Source organism: Chiroxiphia lanceolata, chromosome 26, assembly GCF_009829145.1.
Source record: "Chiroxiphia lanceolata isolate bChiLan1 chromosome 26, bChiLan1.pri, whole genome shotgun sequence".
Taxonomy (NCBI): Eukaryota; Metazoa; Chordata; class Aves; order Passeriformes; family Pipridae; genus Chiroxiphia; species Chiroxiphia lanceolata.
In genome coordinates this window covers 4969033-4982202 of record NC_045662.1, presented here as the reverse complement: position 1 = coordinate 4982202, position 13170 = coordinate 4969033, and the positions used below count along the sequence as shown (strand labels likewise).

The 13170-nt window shown below is 53.9% G+C and overlaps 1 protein-coding gene across 2 annotated transcripts in view; it reads left to right on the top strand.

Annotated features, from left to right (window-relative positions):
- The window catches only part of MLLT6 (MLLT6, PHD finger containing), a 42732-nt gene that overhangs the window by 9851 nt on the left and 19711 nt on the right, over positions 1 to 13170 (top strand). Inside the window, exons 3-7 of one of the 2 annotated variants that reach the window (XM_032711226.1) lie at positions 423 to 477; positions 1985 to 2094; positions 2584 to 2687; positions 4108 to 4201; positions 5625 to 5729. In XM_032711226.1, the coding sequence (XP_032567117.1) occupies positions 423 to 477; positions 1985 to 2094; positions 2584 to 2687; positions 4108 to 4201; positions 5625 to 5729 (468 nt within the window). Of the gene's footprint in view, positions 1 to 422; positions 478 to 1984; positions 2095 to 2583; positions 2688 to 4107; positions 4202 to 5621; positions 5730 to 13170 lie in introns of both variants that reach the window. The other variant, XM_032711224.1, reaches the window with a different exon arrangement.

Here is a 13170-nt window from a genome sequence, read left to right as displayed (position 1 = left end):
GATGGCCTCACCCACCTGTCATGGGACTGGAAAAAAACCACCACGAGAGCAAAGGAGAGGAGGAAGGAAGGAAAGAGGCAAAGATAGATGGTGGCTTCTTTTTATTTGCCTTCTGCTCTCTGAGTCACGACTTTCAGTTTTGCTCCCCGACCGCAGAGCCTCAGGCTCGTTCTAAAAAAGCCCCCGTGGAACCAAGGTTCACTTTGGGCCTGGGCTGAGGCTTTAAATACCTCAGTCAGGGCAATACTGAGCTGTGTCAGGGCACCTCTTTGCACCCAAACCAGGCTCAGCCCTTCTCCCACTTCCCCTCTTTGAAAGCGGCCTCGTTGTTCCCGAGCGGGCTGCGAAGGAGTCATCTCTTTTCTGCCCCCCTTCTGCCCCTCAGAGTTTGGGTTAATCTGTTGTTTCTGTTTCGTTTCAAGAGGTGTGAGCTGTGTCCCCACAAAGATGGAGCCCTGAAACGCACGGACAACGGGGGTGAGTAGCTGGGATGGCCCCGGGTGGAAAACCAGGCATGGGGGAGGGAAGGCTGGAGGCTCCAGAGGGGTGAAACTCTGCCTTTTCCTTATAAACTTCGCTTTCTGAAGCTTCTCCCTGGGGAGAAGACCTTTCCCTGGAGGGGGGGGACCTGCCTGACCTCGGGCTGGCTCTGAAACACAGCCCTGAAATGTGCAATTTTGGGGGTTTAACCCCACAGGAGTCGTTTCACAATGGGTGGTGTGGAAGTTGCTGAGTTATTTGCAGGGTGATCCATGAGTTCTCAGAGCCTCAGCACCAAGTCCCCATCCCAGTGTAGGGACCAGGGTGCAGGAAAGATGTTTTTCCATGCAGGATTTCCCTGCTCATGGTTGGAGCTTCTCATCCTCAGGTGCTGGGAAGTCCTGTTCCAGTGGTCAGAGCTTGTAGCTCTCGGTGCTGGGAATCAAACCTCATTGTTCCCAAAACCTTATTTTTCAGGAAGGCCTCTGCACCTGCCTGCCCCTTAAAGAGTGAAATTAGGCAAGGAGGTCTTTGTCCTGATAAATCCCATATTTGGAAAGTGCTAAGTCTGGGATATTTTGTGGAAGCATCTTCTGGAGCTGGTTACAAATGCCAAGAGCCTTTAATGCAGCACAAATATTGTGTTGGGGGATTGTTTTGTAATATTTATAATAATATAACATCTTCTTCCTGATGTGTTATGCCATGGTGTGGCCAGACAGGCCACAGACAGGCCCAAGGGCTGTTCCAGCCATGTCACTGTACAGAGTTGTGCAGCCCAAGGACTGGCAGTGCTGGATGATCCCATAATCCTGGAGTTTGCTTCCCCCCTGCCCAGGTGAATCCATCCTAATTCTCCCTAAATCCTCCCGGTGCAGAACCCACACTGGTTTGGATCAGCCCCCCAAACGCTCCTGACCTTCAAACCCTCTCCTTCCTGCCCTGACCAGATGGAATTCCAACTTCCCAGTGTGATTTTGGTGGATTTAGATCCTAATCTAACCGGGCTTGCTGAAAAGCCGCCTCCTCTCCCCGTTGATGAGAGCCCATAAAAAGGGAGCTTTGTTTCCAGGGCACGTCCAACCTGTCCCTTCAGCACCATTTACTGCCTGGATGCTTTCCCTGGGCTGGGTTTTGTCTGTCCAACCTGTCCCTTCAGCACCATTTACTGCCTGGATGCTTTCCCTGGGCTGGGTTTTGTCTCTCGAGTCCTGAGGGGGTGCTTTTAAGAACCACCAGTGCTGCACTTGTCTTTTCCCCAAGAAATCTCTGCTTGCTCAGTTAATCTGCAGGTGGTATCTGTCTGTTAGGATTTGATTCCTAACCAAGTTCCAACAAGCATCTTTGAAATCCAACATCTCCCTTAGGCTTGGCTGCAATCCTACACTCCCTCTCCTCCTCTCCTGTTTGGGTTGGAGGCTCTTCTTGGGGTGCCCTGTCTGGGTTGGAGGCTCTTTTTGGGGTGCCCTGTGTGACTCTCTGGTGTCCCCTTTGCCCCCCCCAGGCTGGGCCCACGTGGTGTGTGCCCTGTACATCCCAGAGGTGCAGTTTGCCAACGTGCTCACCATGGAGCCCATCGTCCTGCAGTACGTCCCCCACGACCGCTTCAACAAGGTGAGACCCTCCCTCCCCACCCCAGCTCGTCCCACCACGGCTCCTGGATGGGTTGTTTTAGTTCCCAGGAGCTCAGATCCCTTTTGGAAACACCTCACAAAGTAAATCTATGTGTTTGCAAGCGACCTGTTGGTCCTCTGTGTCTCTCTTCCCCAAATCCCTGCGGCCCGAGGAGTCTCTTGGCTGAGCCGTGGGGTTGTGTGTTGGTTCCCCCACGTTTTGATTGGACAAAGTTGTTTTTTGGGGAGAAAAGGAGGAGATTTTGTGTGTTTTACTGAGAAATAACACAGAGCTCTCACAGCAGGGAGACAACCTGCCCTAGTGGGAGGTGTCCCTGCCCATGGCAGAGGACAGAGGTGACCTTGAAAGTCCCTCCTGACCCAAACCACCATTCCATGAGATGTCTGGATGCAGAGTTATGAAATCCTGGAGGCTTTGTCTCCTGTTAAACAGCACTTTTCCTTTTTTTTTTTCTTTTTTTTTTCCCAGACCTGCTACATCTGTGAGGAGCAGGGCAGGGAGAGCAAAGCTGCCTCTGGAGCCTGCATGGCCTGCAACCGGCACGGCTGCCGGCAGGCATTCCATGTCACCTGGTGAGTCCTCAGGCATTCCATGTCACCTGGTGAGTCCCCTCAGGCATTCCATGTCACCTGGTGAGTGTCCTCAGGCATTCCATGTCACCTGGTGAGTCCTCAGGCATTCCATGTCACCTGGTGAGTCCCCTCAGGCATTCCATGTCACCTGGTGAGTCCTCAGGCATTCCATGTCACCTGGTGAGTCCCCTCAGGCATTCCATGTCACCTGGTGAGTCCCCTCAGGCATTCCATGTCACCTGGTGAGTGTCCTCAGGCATTCCATGTCACCTGGTGAGTCCTCAGGCATTCCATGTCACCTGGTGAGTCCCCTCAGGCATTCCATGTCACCTGGTGAGTCCCCTCAGGCATTCCATGTCACCTGGTGAGTGTCCTCTGGCATTCCATGTCACCTGGTGAGTCCTCAGGCATTCCATGTCACCTGGTGAGTCCCCTCTGGCATTCCATGTCACCTGGTGAGTCCCCTCTGGCATTCCATGTCACCTGGTGAGTCCCCCCAAACATTCCCTGTCACCTGGTGAGTCCCCAAACATTCCATGTCACCTGGTGAGTCCCCCCAAACATTCCATGTCACCTGGTGAGTCCCCAAACATTCCATGTCACCTGGTGAGTCCCCCCAAACATTCCATGTCACCTGGTGAGTCCCCAAACATTCCATGTCACCTGGTGAGTCCCCTCAGGCATTCCATGTCACCTGGTGAGTGTCCTCTGGCATTCCATGTCACCTTGTGAGTCCCCAAACATTCCCTGTCACCTGGTGAGTCCCCTTGGGAACACCTCCTGCTCTGGTTTGAGGCCACACTCCCTGGGTGCTGTGGGGACTCGGGTTCCTCCCCCTGGGGTCACTTTGGGCCAGAGGTTTCTCCTTCCTTGCTCAGCTGGGGAGGGGAAGTTCTGAGGTTTCTCCGGGGAGCTTTCCCTGCTCAGAGCAAGGTTGGGGATTTCCCTCAGGCTCTGTGGAATCCAAGAAGGGAAAGGGATGAGTCACAAGCCAGGAATGTTCCTTCCCCAGCAGAGCACATGCAGGAGCATCCTGTCGTCTGCACGGTGTGATTTTAAAGGTTGATACCCTCAAGTACCCTCAGAGCCTGAAAACAACATTCCCCATCAGCAGAAGGGGGGGATTCCCTGCTTTACATGGATTCTTGGCTCCTGAGATGCCTTTGTTGGAATTATTACCCATCTCCCAGGCCTCCCTTCAGAAAAAAACAAAAACCTGCAAGACAAACTGGTAGAAAAATATTGACAGTTTCAAAGATCTCGATGTGAATTAAAACAAGCTGAACTTTTTTTTTTCTGGCCAAGCAGAACAGGGAACTTCCAGACCCTGCCCTGGGTATCCTGAATTATTCTTTGCCCTTTTTGGTGGTGTTGGCTGTCCCAGTTCTCTTTATCCTCCTGCTGACTGCCTGTGTTTCAGTGCACAGATGGCTGGGCTCCTGTGTGAAGAGGAAGTCCTAGAAGTCGACAATGTCAAATATTGTGGCTACTGCAAGTACCACTTCAATAAAATGGTGAGTTTTTCTTCCTCTCTGCGATGGAATTTCATTTTTTTTTTTTTTTAGTCACATAAAAGGCATTGGCTCCATCTTTTAGGTTGGGTCTGTGCTCAGAGCAGTGAGACATGCCAAGAAAACACGAGCAAGGCTGCAGCCAGCTTCCCCTTTCAGCCATTCACTCTGAGTTACTCCATAATTGAGATTAATTAGCAGTTTTGCGTTTCTGTAGCATCTTTAAAGGCGTTTTCCAAACTGGGGGTTGAATTGTTTGAATTTTTCCCGTCTGTTTTTGGCTTCCCTGACCTGCTCTGTGTCCCGAGGAAGCAGAGCAGCCCTGGTGTTTGATGCTCCAGGGTTTGATGCTCCAGGGTTTGATGCTCCAGGGTTTGATGCTCCAGGGTTTGATGCTCCAGGGCTTTGATGCTCCAGGGAATCAGGGGTGTAGCTCAGGCACCCTCAGCACGAGGGCAACACAGAACAGCCAGAGCTTCTCCCTCAGGACAGAGCCAGCCCAGAAGGATGTGGAGTCACTCAGATTTTGAGGGATATTTGGGGCAAAGGATTTCTCCCGTTAATTACAGCGTGAGAGGGAAGAGAGGAACCTTTCTCCTGTTCTGCATCATGAGCAGACACCTTCTCTCCCCCCTCCAGCTAAAAGGAACCTTCATCCTCTCCCTGCAGCTCCATCCCAGAGGCTCCTTTGCCACTGGCCTTTCCCACTTCCCTTCCTGCTTGTCAGCACTGTCACATCCAGTGAGGGATGTCCCTCAAATCCACCTGGAGGGCCCCTCTCCTGCCCCTGGGTACCTGTGTCTGGCCCAAGTGTGGCTCTGTGTCGGGTTTCCTGGTGGTCACACAGCCAGCAGGACCTGGGGGGGGGTTCCTGGGGTTGGCAAACAGGGAGTCAGTCCTTCCTTCCCCAGGGATTCCTGGGGTTGGCAAACAGGGAGTCAGTCCTTCCTTCCCCAGAGATTCCTGGGGTTGGCAAACAGGGAGTCAGTCCTTCCTTCCCCAGGGATTCCTGGGGTTGGCAAACAGGGAGTCAGTCCTTCCTTCCCCAGGGATTCCTGGGGTTGGCAAACAGGGAGTCAGTCCTTCCTTCCCCAGGGATTCCAGCTCAGGACTGAGAGTTCAGGAATAACAACACTGCTGCTACCGCTTCCCTGGATAACAGGGTGGGTTCTTGGAAGCTGGGCCTTCCTTGGACAAGTGTCCTTGGGCCACCAGGAAGGGAGGATTGGGAGAGTTGGATCTCTGTGCTGTTTGTATCCATGGAATCCCCGAGTCAGGAACCCGGCTGGGTCTGCCCCGGAATGTAGGAGACAGACCATTTATTGTAACTTTGCTGATTGAAACAGTGAAACCTGGGCTCCATAACACTGTTTCCTCTCTTTTTTTCCCCCCTCCACCTCCTGTCCTTGCCCACTTCCCTCAGAAGACCTCACGGCACTCTGGAAGCAGCTCCTTCATCGCTGGGAGGAGGAGCCGCTCCACGTCCCCCACCCAGGAGAAGCACGTGTCCCACCACGACAGGCCAAAGAAGGTAAGATCCACGTGGGATCTGCTGGTCCAGGGAGCCACAGCCACGGGGGGAACAAGGGGAAGAGTGGTTTGAAACACAGCAGCTCGAGGAGCGGAGGTCGTTGTCCTCAGATCCCCCAGTCTTAAGTTTTAAAGGACAAAAAAAATGCTGATTAGTGCCCAGCAGGTTAACTGCAGGCAAGAACAATAATTAGTGTAAACTAGGGAGTGTTTTGTTAGTCAGATTAACCAGCCACAGGGTTCGAGTCTACCTGTGAAAATTAAGTTTATCTCCATTAAGCAATTATTTGGAGGAACACCGTGTGCCAGGTCTGAGTTGTTTAACTCTGCTGGTTAAGGTGTGCTCCTCAAAACTGCTGCAGGGTTACAGGGCACGTTAACAGCACACCAAGGTTCATCATTAACCAACTGGCTCACGTGACAAACGCTCATATTTCAAGGAAAAGCAGCAGGGAATGTGTAAGGCAGAGCCCCGGCAGGTTCTGACAGGGGCTGTGCCAGAAGAGATGAGGAGGCCACAGGCTCCTGTGGGGTTGTTATTTATAACAACAAATAGCCCCAAAAGGCAGGACATGTGGGGTGGTTTTTTGAGGATTCAGGTTCTGAGGCAGGTGGCAGCAGAACAAAGAATCTTGAATCTTTCCTGCCCCTTGATGGGTACGAATTTTGCAATGTGAAAAACCCACCTCCCTTCCTTCAGCTCGAGGCCATTCCCTCTTGTCCTGTCACTCCATGCTGTTGTCCAGAGTTCCTTTAGCTGCTGGAAGGTGCTATAAGCTCTCCCCAGAGCTTTCTCTTTTACCAGACAACCCCTGGTTATGTTCTCCTCCAGTCAAAAGCCAGATTTCCCTTGCACAAACACGGCTGATGACGTCCCTGCGAGTCCCAGCAGGGATCTTTTCATTCTGCCTGTTTGCTCCCTTTGGTTTGTTTTTGTCCCGTTGCACTGGGCATCCCCAGCATGTAAATCATCTGCAGTGGGAGTGACAGTGACCCACATCCCAAAGCAGCTCCGTGGCTCTCTGGTGGCTTCTGTGGTCTAGGCCTGATGGATCTCAGCCCAACTTCCAGAGGCTGAGGGCTTCCAGGCTTTCCAAAGGCAGTGTGGCCATCACTTAATGTGGCTGACACCGTCCTGGTGTGCCCAGCTGAGAGCCCATAAATCCTGTGGGCAGGAAAGACAGCTCTGCCTTTATTTGCAGAGGTTATCCCACAACATCCAGCTGGAAACGCTGCCCACCCCGGCCAGGAGGAGCTGGGAGAGCTGCCCAAGCCCTACCTGATGCTTGGGCAAACAAGGAAACCTCAATCCCAAAGAGCCAGGAAATATCCTGCCCACGAGGGCACGGGGAGTGTTTGCTCCTCTTGTGTGTTCAGCTGCTGGGAGAGGAGGAGGAGGAGGAGGAGGAGGGAGGGAGGGAAGAAGAGCATCTGTGCCAGGGTCAGGGAGCGCTTGGCACAAGGTGCTGGGCTGCACTGGAACGTGCTATTTTTATCCAGCAAGCCGAGGGAGGAGGGGGTGGAAAGGGCAGGATCAGGGTGATTGATGGGGGTTTGGAAGGCTCAGCTGGAATTATCACTGACAGAGCCAGGGCTGGGGCTGCTCCGGGGTTGCTGTGTTTGCACAGTCACGTGTGCCTGGCAGGTAGAGCAGGGGCTGCTCCCAGATTCGCTTGGAAAAGCAGGTCAGCGCCAGGGGGAGAGCGAAAACAGGAGGAATAGGGGGTTATTTATAGGCTCCCAGAGGCTCCTGCCGCTATTGTTAGCTCTGGGTTCCTCCCAAAACGTGCGGGGACTCCGTCTGGTCTCGCTGCTGCCTCCCTGCTCCCCCTCCCGAGGCTTTGGAGGCAGCAGATCCCGTGGAGGCCCCTTCCAGGGCTGGGATTGCTTGGCACGAGTGCAAAATCAGCTCCTTCCACCCGGGGAGGGGGAGTGGGCACGGGAAGGGGCCGAGGGGGTGAGCAGGGTGAGGAAGGCGCTCTCAGCTTCCAGGGGTGTCCGAGGGGGTTTACAGGTCTGGGAGAAGTTTTTGGGAGTGCAGGAGGAAGGTCTGGGAGTGTGCAGGAGGAAGGTCTGGGAGTGTGGCAGTGTGGGGACAGACCTTTGGGAGGGTACCCAGAGCAGAGCCAGCCCTTCCCAGCCGGGCTGGGAGTACGTGACCAGCCGTGCATGATCTAACTGCACGTGTTCCCCTGGAACTGGGAGTGCTCCTGGAGCACAGCAGCTTTTCCTTGAGCCTGTCCAGCTGTGCAGCTGCCTGGGCACGTCCTCCTGGAGCTGGAGGCGATGCCAGGAGCTGGTCACTCCTCGGTGAGCAGAGCACAGTGGGTGCAGCCTCACCTGGGCTGCAGGGGCTCCGTTTGCTCAGACTTTACCTGAGGAAAACTCGGAGTTAATGACTGAGGAGGGGCTCAGCATTTGGGATTTGGGCTCCTAAGCCCCGCTGTAATTCCAGGGTTTGTGGAGAGTCTTGTTCTCAGCAGAACAAGGGACAATTGTGACATGGGACTGCACGTCAGCCTCACATCCCCCTCCTCTTGCAGCATTTCCCAAGCGTTTCCTTCTGTGCCAGCCTTAAAAATGGGAAAGCTGCAGCCTTTGGGTTTTCCTCAGGCCTTATTTTCTTTATTTCTTTGGGGCTGGTATTGCAGTGTGTGTGTGTGTGTGTGTGTGTGCTCTGTGCCCTGTGGGAGCCTTTGCAGGGTTGGTTTGTTTTAAAAAAAAAAAAGAAAGACTTAAAAAAGAAGAGAAACAATAGCTGAATACCAGGGATGACGCACACGGGGCACGAATGGAGCACAGATGTTCTGTCACCTATTTTGTCTGCTTGAAAAAGTTACCACAGGCAAATCTGTGACTCCAGGAGCAGGCAGGAGCACAGGCACTGCTGTGTTTTTTGGCATATCCCAATCCCAATGTGTTTTTGTGAGGGAGACACTTGTCCAGTGTTGTTCTTAGGCAACACCTGGAATCCGTAAGTAAAATCAATCAGCTTGTGATTGGGATAGTGGAACGTTGCAGGGAGATGAAAAGTCCCTGTCCAGGGACACAGGAAAGAGGGAGGCACTTATAGAATCATGGAATGGTTTGGGTTGGAAGGGACCTTAAAGCTCACCCAGTGCCACCCCCTGCCACCTTCCACTAGCCCAGGTTGCTCCAAGCCCTGTCCAGCCTGTCCTTGGACACTTCCAAGGATCCAGGGGCAGCCACAGCTTCTCTGGGCAACCTGTGCTGAAATCTAATCCCAGTGGGTCTCCGAGGGGCTGGTGACAGAGGTCTGCCCTGGAATTCTGTGTCCACACAGGCACAGAGGGCAAAGGGATGTTTTTTTCCAGTGGCTGCTTGTGTGGGTTTGTTGGGAGCACACAAAGCCTGGAGAGGGCTGGCTATGTGTCCTGCTGGAAAACTCTCACACACTTGGAGGGTGTTTTAAGGCAAAGCCACAAAGCCCTTGGCACGGCCCCGGGTGCAGTGAGGTCGCAGGGAGATCCCTCGTGTCCTTCTGTCCCGTGCTGCCTTCCTCCTCACTCACTGCTGTTGCCGTGGCTGCAGCCCGGAGCCAGGCATCCTCCTCCTCCTCCTCCTCCTCCTCCTCCTCCGGGTGCGGGAGTTCAGAGAGCCTGGGAAAGAGGGAGGGAGGGAGCAGAGCCCACTTGGCTCTTCCCAGCTCCCGGCTCTTCCCTCTCTCCTTCCCTCTGCCCAATCTCCTTTTAACGATCCAATTGCTGGTGTCCAGCAGATGAGAAGAGAGAGGAGGCTCGGGGAAGGGGAGCCGGAGGTGGAGGAGCTGCTCCCGGCCCCTTTTTGGCAGCGGGAGCTCCCGTTTGGTTCCTCCTGCTCCGGGGAGCTCCGAAGGGGGGTTTTGTGTCGCCGTCACGCCCCCGATGCGGCCGCGCTCCCCCCGCCGCGGGGCTGCCCCGCTCCGTGCCCACATGCCAAGCCCCAGCTGCTCAATCCTGCGCGGGGAGAGGTTGTTTTCCATGAGGTTTGGTGCTGGGGGCAGGTTCCCGTTCCCTGCAGCCCGCAGCTCTTCCGCGGGGAACGCCGGGCGGCTGCAAGGTAGGGCTGAGCTGGGCTGGCAAAAGTGGGATGGGGGTGGTGAGAGGTTTCCTCTTCTCTCCTTCTTCCTCCTCCTCCTCCTCCCCTGATTCCTGCTTCAGGCAGGCCTGGCTCTTGCCTGTGGTTTATGTTGTCCATAAAGTCTCCTGGAAGTTTCCTGGCACCTCTGTGCCAGGGAGACAAGGTGGGGACCAAAAGGGGACCGAAGTGCTGCTTCCCCCTCCTCGCCTTGCCCTCCCCTCTCGGCGGCTCCTGCAGGAAGCTTTTGGAGCTTTCTGGTTCCTGGAGGGAGAACCCACAGGTTTCAAAGCCCCTGGGGCGAACCTGGGCTGGGTGAGGGTCTGTCAGGTGTCCAGGAGGGATGAGCAGCCCCAGCTCTCAGTGCCATGGCCATGACAGGCACCGTCACCTTCCCACCAGTGCCATGGTCTGGGGGCAGCCCAGCCCCACCCATGGGGTACCAGAATTGGCTGTCCTGCCTGTTTGAACACAGGACACTGCATTTCTCCAGGAATACTGAAGAATTCACCGGATCCTGTTGCCTTTTGAGTACCCAGAGGTGCCAGAGATGAACTGGAGGGGGGGACACAACTGTGCAAAGGCAGTGGGGCACCCAGGCTGGGCAAAGCTCGAGCCCAGAGAGCTCCTGGGTGCCCAGTCCTGTGGGTTCTGAGCAGAAATGACAGGGAGAGCCTGGAGAGGACGTGGTGTGGAAGGGGAGAGGTGCTTGGGAAGCCCGTGGAGGAGCAAGGTGTGAGTGGTGCTTCTGGAGCAGCCCCTGGCGCAGAGCAGAGCTTGGGCTCTGGGGGACAGATTTTCCCAAACAGTTTGAGTGCAGTTGCTCAGCACGTGCAGTCGAGGCCAGAGCTTCAAAAGGGCTCAATCCCCAGCGTTTAGATCTCTTTTTTTTTTTTCTTTTCTTTTTTTTTTTTTTTTTGAAAACCTGATCATTCATCGAAGGGTCTGAACGGGAGCTGAGGCGTCCCAGAAATCTGGGAGCTGAGGCATTCCAGAAATCTGGGAGCTGAGGCATTCCAGAAATCTGGTCCCTGTTGTGCAGGCAGGGTTCCTGCTGGACATGGACAGATGTACCCACCCCCATATAGAGCCAGCTCTGTGCTGGCAGCAAAGGGAGCTTTTCCAGGCCAGGATTTTGAAGCTGGAGGGTGTGAGTTTGGTGGTGAAACTTGGGGGAAAAGGGGGGGTTTGTGCTTCACTGTCGTGACAGTTGGGACATTCCTGCCTTTCCCCACACGTGTGTGGGTTCACTGTCATCCCCCAGAGTGGTTTGACTCTGCCTTGGCTCATCCTGCCCACGACATGTGGCATTAAATCACTCAGTGCCTCCTGCTCCCTCCTGTTGCAGCTTCCTCGTGGAAATCCATTTGGGATTCAGGGGGCTGAAAACGAGAGGATGAGCTCTGTGGTATTCAGAAAGTTTAAAGTCTGTGCAAGTTGCTTGGCAAAAGGTGCCATAATGAGGTGTCTGGCCCCTGGTTTCCATTCCTGGCTTCCCTGAGTGGCACTGGCAGCACCTGTGAAAGGTGGTAAATGTGTCTCCACGTGATCCCTGACTTTCCCTCTGAATTTATGGATGGCTTTCTGTGAAATCCTCTCATCCTGCATGCCCTGTTTTCCCCATTTGTAAAACGAGATGGAGATATTAAAAACCATTACTGCAACAGGAACAGTGAGCACTGGTGTGCACATGGTCTGTGAGGAGCTGCTTAATGAGCTGGGCCACAGTTTTCCCATCTTCCTGTCCCAGAAAACCCAGGGGACTTGGAATTTATAGCACAAGAGGCCCCCAAGTATTTAAAACATTATGAGTTTTAGTAAAGATTTAATTTGAATTTGTCTTTCAGCAAATTTAGTTGGCAGAAATCACATTTTCGAGCTTTCCTTCTTCACTGCCAAGGCTGGAAATGTGTATTTAAAAAAGGAGGGGAGGGGAGAAAATAGGGATTCTTATGAAATATTGTAGCTCTAGGAACAGAAGTTTTAACAGATATTCCGAATGCCAGGAGTTTTGTGATAAAATGATGGATATTGGCAGTGCTGGTTGGGCACCCAGTGAGGGCTGTGAAGTTCCAGGCTGGGTTTGCCTCCTTTTTTTCACCAGTTCATCCCAGTGAAATCTTCCTTGGCATCGTGGCAGGATCATGGGCCTCCCTCCTGCTCAGAAATTCAGCCAGACCCACCCTGGGAGGTGCTGATTTCTGGAGCACTTTTGCTTCACTTCACACCTGCCCTCTCCAGCATTTTCCTCCTGCCCTGTCCCTCCTCCTGCCCCCTTTTTTTTCCAGTTTATTCTATTGATTCCTCAGCTAATTACTCCCCTCTCTCCTCTCCTCCCTCAAAAACACACAGTGCAGCTCAGATGTTTGCTGGAACTGCCTCTTTTCCCTGACAGCATCCCAACTTTGGCATGTGCTGGCAGCTGCAGCCTCAGGGCTTTTCCTGCATCAGGGAGCAATCAGGAATCTTCCTGGAGAGTCAGGGAATTCTGATGTGGCTGTTCTGAACACACCTTCAGCCCAGACTGGGCACTTCAGCCTCTAGGAATAAACCACCCATGCCAGGGTAGTGTGTGCAAAAATAGGCATTTTCTTCCTCCCCCAGAAAAAGTCTGGGTGGTGGGAGGATGGATTTTTCCAAGCCCTGCATCTCATGCAGGTGTTTATCCAACAGCAGCTCTGCTGGTCCCCACACCAGTGACCACACTGGGAAGTTTGGAACTGGGCACAGGAGTTCCTGCAGCTCCAGTGGAGAAAGTCACATTTTTTAGCTGGTGTTTGTGGCGTGGAAAAGCTCCTGTGTCAGCTCAGTGTGGAATGTGAAGCTGAGGAAGGCAGGGAAGAAGCAGGAATGTGTGATGGGGCAGGTTCTGCCCGTCCACCCTGTCCACCACTCCCCAGGGGGATGGATTTAAAACCAGGGGCAGGCAGGACTCTGTTTCTCCAGCCAGGGCTTTTTCCCTGGTTTGCAGTTTGAAGAATCCCACATTTCTGGCGTTTCAGGGAGAGGATAAAAGGAGGATGAACAAACCAAACCCAACAGTCTGTGTCGTGTCAGCGGGGCCAGACCCGGAGCAGCTGTTGGGAGGGAGGGGAGGGGGCGTGGGGGGGTCTCTGGGGTGGGGTCTGAGCTCTCCACCACCTGCTCTCTCTACCTGTGCACGTGCAGCACGTGCTGGGATCGAGGTCCTCCCGTTTTCTGGACGGGGTGGATCCGGGAAACCCTGGAAAAGAGGCAAAGAGAGGGAGGGCAAAGGGGCACAGGGTCCCTTTGGGGGAATGGCAAGAGGAAAGCTCAGGTTTCCAGAAATCAGCCAGAGCTTGTTAAGTCCTTCCCTATCATCTTACCATGAAGTGATTTGGGGC